This window comes from Pholis gunnellus (assembly GCF_910591455.1).
Source record: "Pholis gunnellus genome assembly, chromosome: 14".
Taxonomy (NCBI): Eukaryota; Metazoa; Chordata; class Actinopteri; order Perciformes; family Pholidae; genus Pholis; species Pholis gunnellus.
Window position 1 is genome coordinate 468,774 of NC_136541.1, and position 19,469 is coordinate 488,242.

Sequence of the window (19,469 nt, forward strand, 5' to 3'; positions counted from 1 at the left end):
ACTGTTTAAAATGATGCAATAAAATAAACAAATATCTTAAAGAGTAAAGTTTGAACTTCTCTAAAAGTCTTTTATTATTATTATTATTGTCTAACAATGGTTTTATTTATTGTCTTTAATAAGTCGTTTATATGTTTATTGTGATTTTACGGTTAACATTAATATTTAAAACGTGAAGTTGTAGAAATAAACTTAGAATCAAACTGTAAACATTCATGTTTTTATTCTCAACAAACTTTTAGGAATCATCACAACAGATGAGGAAGATGAGGAAGAGGTTTAAGGGAACAATAAATTAAATTCAATCAGGATTTCAATAGAAATCAAATAATTATAATAAAAATGAAACATCTGAATAATTCCACTTGAATAAAAGAGTTCAGATCAGTTCATAGTGAAGGAATGTGATAAATAATAAATCAGACTTCAATAATGTAACAGAACGTTACAGCGACGGCCATCTTTGATTCTAGAGTTTGTCTTTCATTTCAGTAAAGTTACAAATGTTTCATAAAGAAGGTTTGTTTGTTCAGAAGAGAACTTTAAACGTCGTTTATTCTCGTTGCTCCGGTTCAAACACAATCATCCGGCTCCTACAACGTGATTGGACCGTGTGTGCAGTGGGCGGAGCTATGAGCACACCTGGAACATGAGCACAGGTGGACAAACAGCAGCATCGTGTGAGGACAGTAGAAACCTGAACCGTCACTAAAGACCATCTTAACCTCATCAGAGGAAACACGCTGCAATAAAATAACAGAAGAAGAAATCAGAGGAAACACGCTGCAATAAAATAACAGAAGAAGAAGAAACTCGTGTGAAATAAATAAACATCAAACGCTTTCTTTTGTCTTTCAGAAGGCATCAAAAGAAGATTGTTTGTTTGGCCGATAACGTGCTTTAAGAAAGATACAAAAATGGAAATAAATATTTTCATAATAAATAGTCTGTTCAGACCGTCAGCTGTTCTCTGTTTAAAAACAACCTCAGATAAAACTGTGCAAAACGCTCACAAGCCGTCTGACATCAGGACAAAGAGAAGAAGCTCATGTTTGAACACAGAGCGTTGACCCGTTAGAGGCCGAGCTCAATAACGTCTCCTTAAACAGACGCAGCAGGCTGTAAAGAGGACCGTGGGGAGGAGACCGAGAACATCTCCGGGAGCTCAGTAACCGGTTAGCGGTTAGCGGTTAGCTGCAGCTACCGTAGATGTGCACTTGTTGAGCCACGACACATAAACATATGTTACGTCACTGTTCAGTGGTAGAAGATGAATGTTTTGTGTTTGTTTCCACTGACTGAGGCCATGAAACCTCTAAAGAGTGTTGGGCATTATTTATCATAAGTGAACGACTGAACGATGAGAATACTGACTTCTAGAACCAGCAGCTGGCTGCAGCCTCAGAGGAAGTGAAGGCACCGCTGACTGAACTCTGAATCAAGCTGCAGGTCAAATAAATACCGAGACAAAGGCCGGAGGAAGGGAGGGACGTCCTGTACACTTCCTGTCTGTTAAGACCACTTGGTTTACAGCAGATGGACCCGTTTTCCAGAGAGAACGTGGTCTCACAGAAACCTCAAACTGAAACCACAGTCCTGTTATTTATTTATATGATCAGCTGTGACAGCGCCTCATCTGTTTCTACACTCACTGGTCAGAGGATCGGTCTCAGTGGTTTGTCTCCCAGCTGAGCCGGACAGCGGTGAAATTTGGCAGCTGGTAGATTTTGGTTCTTAGACAAAAGGCGGGGGGGTCTAACGGAGGGGGTCACCAATAGAAGGAGCGGGACAGGAAGTTGGTGGCAGCACCCAGCCAGCTGTTCCCGTCCTGGCCCGAACCCACTTGGGTCACCGCCTTGTCGGGCTCCTGAGATGGACTCTCTTCCTCCGGCAGGTAGTCCGGCAGGTCCACGTTCTGCTCCACCTCTGTTGAACCGTCCTCCGCCAACGGGATCAAAACCTGGAGACGACAAATTCAGTTCAACTTGTGTGATCCTGTGAATGATCTATTTGCTTCTGGAGTCCCACAGGGTGGTCTGTTGGGTCCTCTAGATGTTATAAAGCTTCTGGAGTCCCACAGGGTGGTCTGTTGGGTCCTCTAGATGTTATAAAGCTTCTGGAGTCCCACAGGGAGGCCTGTTGGGTCCTCTAGATGTTATAAAGCTTCTGGAGTCCCACAGGGTGGCATGTTGGGTCCTCTAGATGTTATAAAGCTTCTGGAGTCCCACAGGGAGGCCTGTTGGGTCCTCTAGATGTTATAAAGCTTCTGGAGTCCCACAGGGTGGTCTGTTGGGTCCTCTAGATGTTATAAAGCTTCTGGAGTCCCACAGGGTGGCCTGTTGGGTCCTCTAGATGTTATAAAGCTTCTGGAGTCCCACAGGGAGGCCTGTTGGGTCCTCTAGATGTTATAAAGCTTCTGGAGTCCCACAGGGTGGCCTGTTGGGTCCTCTAGATGTTATAAAGCTTCTGGAGTCCCACAGGGAGGCCTGTTGGGTCCTCTAGATGTTATAAAGCTTCTGGAGTCCCACAGGGTAGTCTGTTGGGTCCTCTAGATGTTATAAAGCTTCTGGAGTCCCACAGGGTAGTCTGTTGGGTCCTCTAGATGTTATAAAGCTTCTGGAGTCCCACAGGGTAGTCTGTTGGGTCCTCTAGATGTTATAAAGCTTCTGGAGTCCCACAGGGTAGTCTGTTGGGTCCTCTAGATGTTATAAAGCTTCTGGAGTCCCACAGGGAGGCCTGTTGGGTCCTCTAGATGTTATAAAGCTTCTGGAGTCCCACAGGGTAGTCTGTTGGGTCCTCTAGATGTTATAAAGCTTCTGGAGTCCCACAGGGTAGTCTGTTGGGTCCTCTAGATGTTATAAAGCTTCTGGAGTCCCACAGGGTAGTCTGTTGGGTCCTCTAGATGTTATAAAGCTTCTGGAGTCCCACAGGGTAGTCTGTTGGGTCCTCTAGATGTTATAAAGCTTCTGGAGTCCCACAGGGTAGTCTGTTGGGTCCTCTAGATGTTATAAAGCTTCTGGAGTCCCACAGGGTAGTCTGTTGGGTCCTCTAGATGTTATAAAGCTTCTGGAGTCCCACAGGGTAGTCTGTTGGGTCCTCTAGATGTTATAAAGCTTCTGGAGTCCCACAGGGAGGCCTGTTGGGTCCTCTAGATGTTATAAAGCTTCTGGAGTCCCACAGGGTAGTCTGTTGGGTCCTCTAGATGTTATAAAGCTTCTGGAGTCCCACAGGGTAGTCTGTTGGGTCCTCTAGATGTTATAAAGCTTCTGGAGTCCCACAGGGTAGTCTGTTGGGTCCTCTAGATGTTATAAAGCTTCTGGAGTCCCACAGGGTAGTCTGTTGGGTCCTCTAGATGTTATAAAGCTTCTGGAGTCCCACAGGGTGGCCTGTTGGGTCCTCTAGATGTTATAAAGCTTCTGGAGTCCCACAGGGTAGTCTGTTGGGTCCTCTAGATGTTATAAAGCTTCTGGAGTCCCACAGGGAGGTCTGTTGGGTCCTCTAGATGTTATAAAGCTTCTGGAGTCCCACAGGGAGGCCTGTTGGGTCCTCTAGATGTTATAAAGCTTCTGGAGTCCCACAGGGAGGCCTGTTGGGTCCTCTAGATGTGTGTTAAAAACCATTTATTAAGTGCTAAGATACACTGATTATAGAGTTAAAGTTAAGTGTTAGAAGTCTTTCAGGAGCTTCATCAACAGAATAAAGTCTGACCTCCTCTCCGTTCTCTGCTTTCACCACCTGCTGAGCCTTCATCACCTGAGTGGACGCGATCGCAGACGCCAGAGCCTGAAAAATAAAACATCAGTCATGAATAATAAGCTGGTCTGTAACACCTGGGAGCTCTGCCAGCTTTTTACTGCACTACTTTAATTTCAGTAGTTTGTTTCTGCTTTATCTAAATCATGATTTATTTAAATCAGATACGTGTGATTATTGTCTGTTATATTATATTCCATTAGTAGAAGTCTTAAAGTCAACATTTATTAAAAACAGATGTAATGACTTCTAATGTTCAAACAGAATATTCATCAACAACAATCTATTGTTTCCTTTATTCTCGGGTGATGATGGAACGTTGAAGTTGTCGCCTCACCTCGGCCTTCAGGTCCGATCGGATCCTGACGATGCATCTCTTCACGGTCATCTGGAAGGTGAAGCTGATGACTCCTCTGATCTTCAGCAGAGCCTCCTCACACTGACTCCTCCGGCTCTGACGGGAGAGGAGGAGGAGAAGGAGTAAATCTAGAGCTGAACTACGTGTTGAAGGCCTGATCGTCTCGCTCTCTTTGTGCTCACGTAGTCGTCCAGCCCGTCGATGTGGAGGACCACGGTCTTGGCCCTCTTGTTGCTGGCCCCCATGAAGAACTGGGCTCTCCGCCGGCTGCTGACGGACTCCTCTGCCGGATCAGGGTCGCTGCTGCCGGACGCCTGCAGGAGCTCGTAGATCTCAGACGACAGCAACTTGGTTTCTCCGGGAGTCGTGGATCTGAACGACAGAACCAGAGGAACGGATCCTCAATGAGCTCCGTGTCCAGTCTACTTTAAACCGGTTCAGTTGGTTCCCTGTACTCTAGTCTGGTATTAATGTGACTCACTTCTGCATGACGTTCTGGAGGCTCAGCAGCATCCCCAGCTCCGCCTTCAGCTTCTCCTGGTTGGCTCTGCATTCTGCCAGGTACCGGACCGCCTGGGGACCAACGACCAATCACAGGTCAGACCGACACCACATCCACTAAACCAACACAACACCTCATCCGCCTCGCGTGGGGGGCTCACCAGCAGGGCGGAGTAGACCACCTGAGGGTTCGGGTTGTCCAGGAACAGGATGAGACCCGGCAGGAGGCCCTGGTCCTGGACGATGGCCCTGCGGTTCATGGGGTCCGCCGCCAGGTCCCTCAGCTGGTTGACCACGACCAGGGCGTCCGGCTCCGCGCTCATGGCCGACGTTTCACTCGCCCATAGAAGGAACCAGCTGCAGGACGGTCTGAGGGTCAGACAGGGTCAGGGTCTACATCGGACCAGCATTCATTTAAACAGTTTGATCGAGGCCTTCTATGAATATTTATATGAATATATAATATATACTGTCACAGAAATAAGTGTGACACAATGACACTGATATAATAATAATATAAAAGCATTTTAATACAAGTAAACTCTTTCAAAGGCAACTAGCTTTGAATTCTTAAAATCAGTTATTGAAATGTGGAAACAATATTAAAATATCCTAATTAAATAAAACATAAAGAAAATGTAAAAACAACAAAGCCTCGGTGTGACAACAAAACACCGTCACGAGCTACCGGAAGCGGGTGTGGTCACCGTGCTAGTCCGGGTCTCAGGCGGTTTGTCGGGTTAGAACAGCTGGGAGAGCCGCGCGCCCTGGAGGAGTAATGCTAATGCTAATGCTAAACAGCGCTCACCTCTTGACAGTCACCGGCACCGAGCTAACGGGGCTAACAGCTAGCGTTAGCCGTCCGGTTAGCTTACCCTCCGTCAGTTACCCCGATCACACCAGAACCGCGCGCAGTCGCGCGCTGGACGCGGCGGCTGGAGGAGGAGTAACAGTTATTAAAAAAGTAAACATATATGTTCAGTGACGGTACACACTGTGGAGACTCTTCCTGCTGAAGAGCAGACCTACGCGACCACGTGTCAACATGGAGGGCTGTGATTGGATGGCCAACCGCCGCCTGATCCTGCTGACCAATGACATGCTTTGTTCTACGAGTTAAAGGTCCAACGCCCAATAAGAGCTTCATAGAAAGGCTGTGTACTGTGTACTTTTACTATACTACATCTCAGAGGTACATATAGTACTTTTACTATACTACATCTCAGAGGTACATATAGTACTTTTACTGTACTACATCACTAGTAGTACTTGTGTACTATGTCTCAGTGTTGTCCAGCAGAGGGCAGCAGAGACCTGCAGCCGTGATGAGCGGTGAGAGGAGCTCCTCCTGTTTCAATCACAGTGATCACAGACGCCCTTTCACAATAAAACTGTTTCCTGTGAGCCGTCCAAGCTGCAGCTGTTAACTGAACATTTAGCTTTAAGATCGATCGTCTACAGCTTTCATGATGAGTTAGTCAGCTGTGAAGAAGAAGAGCAGAGTTCAGAAGACACAACTGTTACTCTGTCCTAAAACTAGACTAGACACAAGCTCCTCTTGTAGACTGACTGGATAAAAGCATCTGCAGATCTCCTCTGTACTGCTGTGTACTGCTGTGTACTGCTGTGTACTGCTGTGTACTGCTGTGTACTGCTGTGCTGTGAGGCCCACAGTGGTGACAAACCCAAAGTCTCTGTACAAAAACCTGACAGCTCCTCGCTGAACATTTACACGTGTATAAAAGGCGGAGCCTGTGATTCTGGAGAAAGATTCTTGATATTTGAATAGCGAACATCCATCAAAGTATCGATGTTCTTCCTCTCTCCTCCTCCTCCTCCTCTCACTGCAGACATGAAACACTGGCTGGGAAACATGCTGATCCTGACTCTCTGGCTAGGTAGCTCTTTAACCCGACTGATAGTTCTGCTTTAATCAATCATCTTCATTGATTCATCTCTTCTTCTGCATGTTCTCTTCTTCCTCAGAGTGTAAAGGAGAAGACAGAGTGTTCCAGTCAACAGAAGATGTCATCGCTACTGCAGGACAGACCGTTACACTTGACTGTACATTTGAGACAACGAGAGCAAGTCCCACTTTGTTCTGGTACAAACAAGAAGGCAATGATTTCCCAAAGTACATGCTGAAGAGTTTCTCAAGCAAAGTAGAAAAAGCTCCAGAGTTCCAGAAAGACAGATTTGATGCTACAATCAACAAGACATCAGTTCCTCTGAAGATCCAGAAGCTTCTTCAGTCAGACTCTGCTGTGTACTACTGTGCTCTGAGGCCCACAGTGACAGGAAACACCAAAACTCTGTACAAAAACCTTTGGAGCAAAGACAACACAATACTGTACAACATCCACTAGAGGGAGTCTCACTCTGTGTAACTTCAACAGTATGTGATGTCACAGTCTGGATTCTTTGTAGTGGTGATAAAAACAAGAGAAAATGAAGCACTGAAGACAAAACAGACTGAGATCTGAAAGAGCAAATAATAAACATTGTTGGTCAATTCTCTGTCACACTCACTTATGTTCTCAACAGTCTAAATCTGAAACTATTTTAATAGCAAAAGTATATTTGAGTAAAATATTTGACAACAGAAAAATGTTCTGATCATATGTAATAGTGTGTCAGTATATTTACTGTTATTTACAAATCCACTATTGACAGATGACACAATTTCAATAAAGTATCTCATAAACTGGTTGTCATCACAGACTCAGGTTGTGATTGATTTTGTTCTTTTCTTTATAAAAGCAGTTTCTCTTTTGTTCTGTCAGGGTGTGAAATCTTGTGGTGTTCACAGGGTTCAATCATAGGTCCTCTCAGTAGTTGTTAGTTTTAGATATTATTTGACTTGATCAATATTATTAGAATTTAATAAACTCTGTTATACTTTAAAGAGCAGCTTTCTGTGATTACTTTGTTCATGTGTATTGTGATTATAGCAGGATATGTGGCCTGTGCTCGAACTCAAACCTTCACTTTGAATGTCAATAGTACTTTGACTATTGACATTGTGAGTGAATACTAATTATGAGACTTAATTAATGCTTTGATTATTGGTCCCTGATCTTAAGGTGGTGTCCCGTTATTAACATTTGTTAAAATTCTTATGGATATTAATACTTTTTTTAAGGTCAATAATTTAGTTTTATACTTGCTGATAACCAAACACGCTCCTGCCAAATCCCAACAAGAGTCCAATGAAATCCAGTAATTATTGAAGCTGGTTTGTTATATGTGAAGTGCTGTGTGAGATTCAGGGAGGAGCTAAGATGTTCCTGAACTATAGAAGAGAGAGGAACTTCTATATTCAACAGAGTTCAACACACAAGCCATCAACATTACCTTCATTCAACATGCTGTCATCACTGATGTTTCTACTTATTCTAAAAGGTTTGTTAGATTCTGCATTAAGGAAATGTTTCATTCCATTATTTCCTGAATGTTTTAACAGAGTTATCTCTTCCTTTAGGTGTCAGCTGTGAAGAACTCACTCCAGTCAAGAAAGAAGAGTACAGTTTAGAAAACACAACTGTTACTCTGTCCTACAATTACTCCAAACTGTCATCTGGTGATTATTTCTTCTGGTATCGACAACATCCAGGAACCCCACCAGAGTTCATCATCTCCCATTTAGGATCAGGAAGAATCTTGAATAGTCCCATCCCTGGACTGAAGGTCAAAGTGGATCAAAACCTAATCCATATGAACATCTCCTCTGCTGCAGTGACAGACTCTGCTGTGTACTACTGTGCTCTGCAGCCCACAGTGACAGGAAACACCAAAACTCTGTACAAAAACCTTTGGAGCAAAGACAACACAATACTGTACAACATCCAGTAGAGGGAGTCTCACTCTGTGTAACTTCAACATGTGATGACACAGTCTGGATTCTTTGTAGTGGTGATAAAAACAAGAGAAAATGAAGCACTGAAGACAAAACAAACTGAGATCTAAAAGAGCAAATAATAAACATTGTTGGTCAATTCTCCATCACACTCACTTATGTTCTCAACAGTCTAAATCTGAAACTATTTTAATAGCAAAAGTATATTTGCGTAAAATATTTGACAACAGAGAAATGTTCTGATCATATGTAATAGTGTGTCAATATATTTACTGTTATTTTTAAATCCACTATTGACAGATGACACAATTTCAATAAAGTATCTCATAAACTGGTTGTCATCACAGACTCAGATTTTGACTGATTTTGTTCTTTTCTTTATAAAAGCAGTTTCTCTTTTGTTCTGTCAGGGTGTGAAATCTTGTGGTGTCCACAGGGTTCAATCATAGGTCCTCTCATTTTATATTTACATGTTGTCTTTGGATCAAATTATGTTCAAACACAACATCAGCTTCCATTGTGTTGCTGATTTGATGAAAGAGTGTTGGGAATTCACCACGTGGTTGGAACAAAGGGAGTTGGGCCTACAGGGTAGTCAACAGCCTGATTTGGGTTAAGATCAAACCAAACCCCACGAGACGTTAAATCTCACCTGGGTGTGATTCTTTGTCCAAACTCAACACTGTGGGCTCATTGGACGATGGCCACAGGCACCACAGGGGGCTCCCTGTGATGCAGCCCTGCTGTCCCTGAGAGTATAAAACTCTGCGTTACCTCCAGCTCTGTGCCATCCCGTCTGACTCGATTTGGATGAAAGGAGGCACAAACAACATTGTTGCTTTTAAGAAAACCTAGGAATAGTTCTACATTCGCTGGACGAACAATAGACCTCCTGAAAAAGAGAAGGAAGAAGGAAGAAAATGTATTCTTCAGAGGAAGAGAAGGACAGATTCTTATTCCAATCAAGTCAACATTTGCCGGACGTGAGGATGAGAATTCCCTTAACTTCTGAGGAATCCCCGCTGCCATATGGAGGACTTATCACCGCGCAGCTTGAAGCTCCGGATCCTGAGTTAAACCAAGAAACTCGAAGAACCACATTTACCACTATGAAGTCCTCAGACAGTAAGAGGCTTGTGTCTGGGCAGAGAATAGGTCATAGTGTGTTTTTTACCTGTTGTTTCGTTTTGTTTTGTTTAAGTTACTGTATTGTTAACGTGTCGTTGTGTATGTTTACGGACCACCGACTTCCATTAGTGTCATGTAGAAATTACTTTTGTATTCCAAGCTACTGTAGTAGTGTTGTGTGTAAATCAGTCACTGCGAGTGAGGTTAGGAACTGTTACTATCAGCTAAAACACCAGAACCATAGAATTGAATATGAGTTTGCCAGTCAGGTCTCTGTGTGATAGAGAAACAGTTTCTGTATTTTACTGTGGCGGTGAGCATCTGCCTTTGACTAACCCGCACACACACTCACACACAAATATAGGTTTTGCTGTTCACTATGAATGTGGAACAGTACCTTGACTATCGACATTGTGAGTGAACACTAATTATGAGACTTAATTTATAGTTTGCTTTTGGTCCCTGATCTCAGGGTGGTGCCCCGTTATTAACAAATGTTAAAATTCTTATGAATATTAATAATTTTATTACGTCAATAATTTAGTTTTATACTTGCTGATAACCAAACACGCTCCTGCCAAATCCCAACGACTCCAATAAAATCCAGTAATTATTGAAGCTGGTTTGTTACATGTGAAGTGCTGTGTGAGATTCAGGGAGGAGCTAAGATGTTCCTGAACTATAGAAGAGAGAGGAACTTCTATATTCAACAGAGTTCAACACACAAACCATCAACATTACCTTCATTCAACATGCTGTCATCACTGATGTTTCTACTTGTTCTAAAAGGTTTGTTTGATTCTGCATTAAGGAAATGTTTCATTCCATTATTTCCTGAATGTTTTAGTAAATGAGTTTTGTAAAATGGTTTAACAGAGTTATCTCTTCCTTTAGGTGTCAGCTGTGAAGAACTCACTCCAGTCAAGAAAGAAGAGTACAGTTTAGAAAACACAACTGTTACTCTGTCCTACAACTACTCCAAAATGTCATCTAGCAATTATTTCTTCTGGTATCGACAACATCCAGGAAACCCACCAGAGTTCATCATCTCTCACTCTGCTTCAGGAAAAGTAGGAAATGAAGAAATCCCTGGACTGACGATTAAAGTGGATCAAAACCTAATCCATATGAACATCTCCTCTGCTGCAGTGACAGACTCTGCTGTGTACTACTGTGCTCTGCAGCCCACAGTGACAGGAAACACCAAAACTCTGTACAAAAACCTTTGGAGCAAAGACAACACAATACTGTACAACATCCAGTAGAGGGAGTCTCACTCTGTGTAACTTCAACATGTGATGACACAGTCTGGATTCTTTGTAGTGGTGATAAAAACAAGAGAAAATGAAGCACTGAAGACAAAACAGACTGAGATCTAAAAGAGCAAATAATAAACATTGTTGGTCAATTCTCCATCACACTCACTTATGTTCTCAACAGTCTAAATCTGAAACTATTTTAATAGCAAAAGTATATTTGCGTAAAATATTTGACAACAGAGAAATGTTCTGATCATATGTAATAGTGTGTCAATATATTTACTGTTATTTTTAAATCCACTATTGACAGATGACACAATTTCAATAAAGTATCTCATAAACTGGTTGTCATCACAGACTCAGGCTGTGACTGATTTTGTTCTTTTCTTTATAAAAGCAGTTTCTCTTTTGTTCTGTCAGGGTGTGAAATCTTGTGGTGTTCACAGGGTTCAATCATAGGTCCTCTCATTTTATATTTACATGTTGTCTTTGGATCAAATTATGTTCAAACACAACATCAGTTTCCATTGTGTTGCTGATTTGATGAAAGAGTGTTGGGAATTCACCACGTGGTTGGAACAAAGGGAGTTGGGCCTACAGGGTAGTCAACAGCCTGATTTGGGTTAAGATCAAACCAAACCCCACGAGACGTTAAATCTCACCTGGGTGTGATTCTTTGTCCAAACTCAACACTGTGGGCTCATTGGACGATGGCCACAGGCACCACAGGGGGCTCCCTGTGATGCAGCCCTGCTGTCCCTGAGAGTATAAAACTCTGCGTTACCTCCAGCTCTGTGCCATCCCGTCCGACTCAATTTGGATGAAAGGAGGCACAAACAACATTGTTGCTTTTAAGAAAACCTAGGAATAGTTCTACATTCGCTGGACGAACAATAGACCTCCTGAAAAAGAGAAGGAAGAAGGAAGAAAATGTATTCTTCAGAGGAAGAGAAGGACAGATTCTTATTCCAATCAAGTCAACATTTGCCGGACGTGAGGATGAGAATTCCCTTAACTTCTGAGGAATCCCCGCTGCCATATGGAGGACTTATCACCGCACAGCTTGAAGCTCCGGATCCTGAGTTAAACCAAGAAACTCGAAGAACCACATTTACCACTATGAAGTCCTCAGACAGTAAGAGGCTTGTGTCTGGGCAGAGAATAGGTCATAGTGTGTTTTTTACCTGTTTCGTTTTGTTTTGTTTAAGTTACTGTATTGTTAACGTGTCGTTGTGTATGTTTACGGACCACCGACTTCCATTAGTGTCATGTAGAAATTACTTTTGTATTCCAAGCTACTGTAGTAGTGTTGTGTGTAAATCAGTCACTGCGAGTGAGGTTAGGAACTGTTACTATCAGCTAAAACACCAGAACCATAGAATTGAATATGAGTTTGCCAGTCAGGTCTCTGTGTGATAGAGAAACAGTTTCTGTATTTTACTGTGGCGGTGAGCATCTGCCTTTGACTAACCCGCACACACACTCACACACAAATATAGGTTTTGCTGTTCACTATGAATGTGGATCAGTACCTTGACTATCAACATTGTGAGTGAACACTAATTATGAGACTTAATTTATAGTTTGCTTTTGGTCCCTGATCTCAGGGTGGTGCCCCGTTATTAACAAATGTTAAAATTCTTATGAATATTAATAATTTTATTACGTCAATAATTTAGTTTTATACTTGCTGATAACCAAACACGCTCCTGCCAAATCCCAACGACTCCAATAAAATCCAGTAATTATTGAAGCTGGTTTGTTACATGTGAAGTGCTGTGTGAGATTCAGGGAGGAGCTAAGATGTTCCTGAACTATAGAAGAGAGAGGAACTTCTATATTCAACAGAGTTCAACACACAAACCATCAACATTACCTTCATTCAACATGCTGTCATCACTGATGTTTCTACTTGTTCTAAAAGGTTTGTTTGATTCTGCATTAAGGAAATGTTTCATTCCATTATTTCCTGAATGTTTTAGTAAATGAGTTTTATAAAATGGTTTAACAGAGTTATCTCTTCCTTTAGGTGTCAGCTGTGAAGAACTCACTCCAGTCAAGAAAGAAGAGTACAGTTTAGAAAACACAACTGTTACTCTGTCCTACAATTACTCCAAAATGTCATCTAGTGATTATTTCTTCTGGTATCGACAACATCCAGGAAACCCACCAGAGTTCATCATCTCTCACTCTGCTTCAGGAAAAGTAGGAAATGAAGAAATCCCTGGACTGACGATTAAAGTGGATCAAAACCTAATCCACATGAACATCTCCTCTGCTGCAGTGACAGACTCTGCTGTGTACTACTGTGCTGTGAGGCCCACAGTGACAGGAAACACCAAAACTCTGTACAAAAACCTTTGGAGCAAAGACAACACAATACTGTACAACATCCACTAGAGGGAGTCTCACTCTGTGTAACTTCAACAGTATGTGATGACACAGTCTGGATTCTTTGTAGTGGTGATAAAAACAAGAGAAAATGAAGCACTGAAGACAAAACAGACTGAAGGAACTGATGATAATGAGGTGATGTGGTATATTATTGATATGAACAATAGTTTATCATGATCAAGTTTCAATGAAAATCCTCTGACATCTAATAGAGCTGAAATTAAAGTCTGTTAGTCAGTTGTTTTTAAAATCATAACTGCCTGAATGCGAAACCATTTTAATAATACAAACTATACATATGTTTGGGCAAAATATTCAATTTCCAAACCACAATGTGATTATATGGAAGAATGTGTCAATTTATTTACTGTTATATTTAACTCTACTATTGACCAATACCGCATTTTTAAGAACTTTTTTTCATAAACTGGTTGTCATCAAAGACTCATGTTTAGATTGATTTTGTTCTTTTCTTTATAAAGAAGTTTCTCTGATTGGTCACGATGTGATTTCTTGTGGTGTTCCACAGGGTTCAATCATAGGTCCTCTAATTATACTTTTACGCTGATAATTATGCTGATACTATGTGAATATAGATTTCGTTAAATTACACTAATTGTGGAAGCTTGTTTATTACATGTAAAGTGTTCCAGACCTTCCTACAATTAAGTGAGTCTAGAGCAGAGATCTCAACTTGCTCCTATAATTCTGTAAACTATATGAAAATACATCTTGCTCAAGTATTTACTTACTGCTCATAGTCTGTAGATATTGATAATTTATAATCATCAGCGGTTTCTACTTTAGGAGTATGAATTAAATCTTTCTGGTGTTTGCAAATCCTGAAAAGATAATCCATTTTTGACAGCTACCTTTTTGTTACTCCTGTTATTAAGTAAACAGGGAAAAAAATTAAGAAAAATAAAAAGTTTGTACCTTTGGAAAATACAAAATGCTGCTATGAGTCTGAGGAGGAAGAGTAACAGAGAAGTGAAGATACAGATCTAAGAGGAGACGGAGAGATTCAGGGAGGAGCTAAGATGTTACTGGAACTTGTTGAACATCAGCTAGTGTCTCCTGTTGATTTAAACCTTGTTGTAGAGATGGAACATTGGCTGTGGATTATTCTTGCTGCTCTGTTCTCTGGTAAGATAGAAAGAACAACATGTTCCTCTCTCAACACTTTTCACCAGAAACTCAGCTGTGAGTGTTGTTAATGTTCATTATAGAGAAAAGCAAAAGAGAACTTCTGTTGGTATCTAGCAGCTTCTAAAGAACTCGTTATATGGTTCAATCTGACATCAGACAGCAGTCAGTGAAACCCAGACTATTGTAAATGTCTGTGTGTCTGACTCTCTGGCTAGGTAGCTCTTTAACCCGACTGATAGTTCTGCTTTAATCAATCATCTTCATTGATTCATCTCTTCTTCTGCATGTTCTCTTCTTCCTCAGAGTGTAAAGGAGAAGACAGAGTGTTCCAGTCAACAGAAGATGTCATCGCTACTGCAGGACAGACCGTTACACTTGACTGTACATTTGAGACAACTGACACATTTCCCTATTTGTTCTGGTACAAACAAGAAGTCAATGATTTCCCAAAGTACATGCTGAAAAGTTTCTCAAACAATGTAGAAAAAGCTCCAGAGTTCCAGAAAGACAGATTTGATGCTACAATCAACAAGACATCAGTTCCTCTGAAGATCCAGAAGCTTCTTCAGTCAGACTCTGCTGTGTACTACTGTGCTCTGAGGCCCACAGTGACAGGAAACACCAAAACTCTGTACAAAAACCTTTGGAGCAAAGACAACACAATACTGTACAACATCCAGTAGAGGGAGTCTCACTCTGTGTAACTTCAACAGTATGTGATGACACAGTCTGGATTCTTTGTAGTGGTGATAAAAACAAGAGAAAATGAAGCACTGAAGACAACTCCAGGTTTCTTCATTGTTTCCCACATGAGAGTTGAAGTCCCCCAGCCCAACTATATTAAGTTTGTAGCGCTCCATCTCCCGTGCAAGCTCCGGTTCCTTTCCTACCAGAGAGCTGACATTCTATGTCCCTGGAGCTAGTCTGCGATGACAGTGGTCAGATTGCCTTGGTCCTCGTCCTCGTCTGCTGCCCAGCTCACATTGCACCTGACCCCAATGCCTCGTGGTAAGTGGTGTGAGATTCAGGGAGGAGCTAAGATGTTCCTGAACTATAGAAGAGAGAGGAACTTCTATATTCAACAGAGTTCAACACACAAGCCATCAACATTACCTTCATTCAACATGCTGTCACTGCATCATTGTCTGTTTTCTCTAATGTTTCTATCCACACTAACAGGTAAGTTCAATTATGCAGCAAGAAAAAGCTTAACTCCAATAACATCTGAATGTAAATGATCTATTTAGTCTTTTACGCCATGAAATAACAGAGTTATCTCTTCCTTCAGGTGTCAGCTGTGAAGAACTCACTCCAGTCAAGAAAGAAGAGTACAGTTTAGAAAACACAACTGTTACTCTGTCCTACAATTACTCTAAATCTGCTACTTATTCTGATTATTTCTTCTGGTATCGACAACATCCAGGAAAACCACCAGAGTTCCTCATCTTTCACTTGGGAACACAAAATGCAACAAACTCTGGACTGTCTGTTAAAGTGAGTGATGACAAAACCAGAATGGATCTGCAGATCTCCTCTGCTGCAGTGACAGACTCTGCTGTGTACTACTGTGCTGTGAAGCCCACAGTGACAGGAAACACCAAAACTCTGTACAAAAACAAGCTGACACACTGACAAGCTGCTGGAAGTCTTTTTTCCACTCTGTTGGACTGAACTTTCTACCTCCACTAGAGGGTGACATCATCAAGTAGGCGGTGCACTACTTCTGCTCTGTGTTCAACCATTCAGTGAATAATAAGTGCTGCTGTGAAGAGAACAATTCTCAGACTGGATGTTGAGCATCAGCTAGTTTCTCCTGTTGATTAAACCTTGTTGTAGAGATGGAACATTGGCTGTGGATTATTCTTGCTGCTCTGTTCTCTGGTAGGACAGAAAGAACATGTTTTTAATATTTTCTAAAGATTGATATAAACTAGAGTTCTGTCTTCATTTTCCACTGTCTTCTCCTCTCAGCCTCATGAACAATGTTCATCTAACAGCTTCATCTTCTCTACTTTTTACAGGACTAACAGCTGGAGACACAATCTCTCCTGAAGAAGATGAAGTGAGTAAAAGAGAAGGAGAATCTGTCTCACTCAGATGTGACTATGAGACAACATCAGACTATGTTGACCTGTATTGGTACAAACATTCTGACCTTCAGGCTCCTCAGTTTATTCTCCGGAAAGGAGCAAGAAAGCGAACAAACCAATATATTCCTGATGAACGATATGAATCTCAAACAAGTAGAAACTCAGCTGAACTGATCATAAGGAGACTGACCCTGACAGACACAGCTCTCTACTACTGTGCTCTAGAAACACAGTGATCCAAAGTGTACAAGAGGCTGTACAAAAACCTGAACACACATATCTGACTACTCTTCAAAGAGGAGGGAAGTGGTATTCAAACCACAGCTTCATATCAGATGGATTCTGAGGATTCCTGTTTGATCAGAGTCTCTGTGGTTACAGCTGCTAATGAAACACTGTGGGAGGATCCACATGAGCAGCAGATCCACATCCAACAAACCACCTGTATGATGGTTCAGACACAAGACACCATGACCACAAAGAAATGGACACTGACTTACTGACTGAATCCGCATTAGAACACAATGAGGTGGGAGATTGACCATCTGGTGACCTGGTGCGGTCTGAACAACCTGGCGCTCAACGCTCTAAAGACAGTGGAGATGGTTGTGGATTTCAGGAAGAAATTCCCGCCAGCCCCTATCACCCTGTGTGAGTCCCCCCTCGAAGCTGTGGAGTCCTTCCGCTTCCTGGGCTCCATCATATCCCAGGACCTCAAGTGGGAGCTTAACATCAGCTCCATCACCAAGAAGGCTCAGCAGAGGATGTACTTCCTGAGGCAGCTGAAGAAATTCATCCCGCCAAAGACAATGATGGTGCACTTCTACACAGCCATCATTGAGTCCATCCTCTGCTCCTCCATCACGGTCTGGTACGCTGCAGCCACTGCCAAGGGCAAGGGCAGGCTGCAGCGCATCATTCGCTCTGCTGAGAGGGTGATTGGCTGCAATCTGCCGTCCCTCCAGGACTTGTTCACTTCAAGGACCCTGAAGCGAGCAAGAAAGATTGTAGCCGACCCCTCTCACCCTGGACACAAACTGTTCGAGCCCCTTCCATCTTTCAGGAGTCTGCGGTCCATCAGGACCAAGACCTCACAACACATGAACAGTTTTTTACCCATCTGCAGTTGGGTTCATCAACAAAGTCCGGGACCCCCTCTGACTCTGTCATCCCCAGGACAATTTATTACCGGTCACTCCCCCGCACATCCCTTCATATTTAAATACACTTGACACTTTTACATTACACTTGTTTAAAGTACTGTTATCTCTTTGTCGGTGCACTTTATTTGATATTTTATTGTAAATGTTACTATGTTTCTATTTTTTGCACTGTGTTGACTGTTTAATGATATGCACTATCCACCATGTAAAATTCCTTGTATGTGCAACACAAAATAAACGGTTCTGATTCTGATGAGCTCCTTCCATTGTTCACTATTCTCTGATATCTGGAGAGACTGACCACAGACACTGAAACACGAACCATCACAACTCTAAGATAAATAGTAATGTATATCTGTAGAAAGGAAATAAAATAAACTCAGAATCACATTTTAACTGCTAAAATGTTTTACCAAGTAAAGATTTGTCTGATTCATTCACGAATGCAGAGGACAAAAACATACCAAAGTGTCTGTTTACATTGAAGAGAACAAACATTCTGAAAAGAGCATAACAATTTGTTCAAATGTTTGTTTACTTTCAATCTTTCTGATCAGAAATATGAATATCCATTTGTTATGGTATAAAGGAGTAAAGTCATCAGTAGAGGAACAACACAGGGCTGTGAATGAGCCCCGTCACTGTGATCAGGTTCCTCCTTCTAATCCACCAACTTGGTGTTGATGAAGACTAAACAGAGAGATCACTGCCTTCTTTATACCTGCTGGAGTTCTCAGATACTCAGCACTGCAGACATGACGCCTCTGTTCATCTCAGTGCTGCTGGCTGCTGTGAGCCTTGGTATGAACACAACTTTGTGTCCTTGATATCGATCCAACACTGAGATGATTCTTGAACACACTAATACTGTTTGTTTCTATTTCACAGAATGCAGAGCACAAAAAGATAATGTGCTGCAGCCAAAAGGAGATGTGACGGCTACTGAAGGAGAGGCAGTAACACTTGGCTGTCAATACAACAGCACTTCATCAAATCATTATCTCTTCTGGTACAAACAGGATGGAAACAACAGACCCAAATTCATCCTGAGCCGATTTAAGATTGGTTCGGGGAAAACAGAGGACGAGGAGAGATTTTCATCTACACTGAATTCCACCTTAAGATCAGTTCCTCTGAAGATCCAGAAGCTTCTTCAGTCAGACTCTGCTGTGTACTACTGTGCTCTGCAGCCCACAGTGACAGGAAACACCAAAACTCTGTACAAAAACCTTTGGAGCAAAGACAACACAATACTGTACAACATCCACTAGAGGGAGTCTCACTCTGTTTAACTTCAACAGTATGTGATGACACAGTCTGGATTCTTTGTAGTGGTGATAAAAACAAGAGAAAATGAAGCACTGAAGACAAAACAGACTGAGAACTAAAAGAGCAAATAATAAACATTGTTGATCAATTCTCTGTCACACTCACTTATGTTCTCAACAGTCTAAATCTGAAACTATTTTAATAGCAAAAGTATATTTGCGTAAAATATTTGACAACAGAAAAATGTTCTGATCATATGTAATAGTGTGTCAATATATTTACTGTTATTTCCAAATCCACTATTGACAGATGACACAATTTCAATAAAGTATCTCATAAACTGGTTGTCATCACAGACTCAGGCTTTGACTGATGTTGTTCTTTTCTTTATAAAAGCAGTTTCTCTTTTGTTCTGTTAGGGTGTGAAATCTTGTGGTGTTCACAGGGTTCAATCATAGGTCCTCTCATTTTATATTTACATGTTGTCTTTGGATCAAATTATGTTCAAACACAACATCAGTTTCCATTGTGTTGCTGATTTGATGAAAG

General features: G+C 41.8%; 1 protein-coding gene across 2 annotated transcripts; it reads right to left on the minus strand.

Annotated features, from left to right (window-relative positions):
* Window positions 1-214: 214 nt before the first annotated feature.
* Window positions 215-5,636, minus strand: LOC306706685 (armadillo repeat-containing protein 1-like). Of its 2 annotated transcripts, none has more exons than XM_079173843.1 (7): window positions 5,421-5,636; window positions 4,774-4,969; window positions 4,593-4,684; window positions 4,294-4,483; window positions 4,091-4,207; window positions 3,709-3,783; window positions 215-1,960 (listed from the first exon to the last, which is right to left on the minus strand). In XM_079173843.1, the coding sequence occupies exons 2-7, from the start codon at window positions 4,933-4,935 to the stop codon at window positions 1,769-1,771; spliced, it is 828 nt and encodes a 275-aa protein (XP_079029969.1). In that variant the 5' UTR covers window positions 4,936-4,969; window positions 5,421-5,636; the 3' UTR covers window positions 215-1,768. The 2 variants fall into 2 exon arrangements, with proteins under 2 accessions (XP_079029969.1, XP_079029968.1); XM_079173842.1 differs by having other exon boundaries at window positions 4,774-4,981.
* Window positions 5,637-19,469: the final 13,833 nt, after the last annotated feature.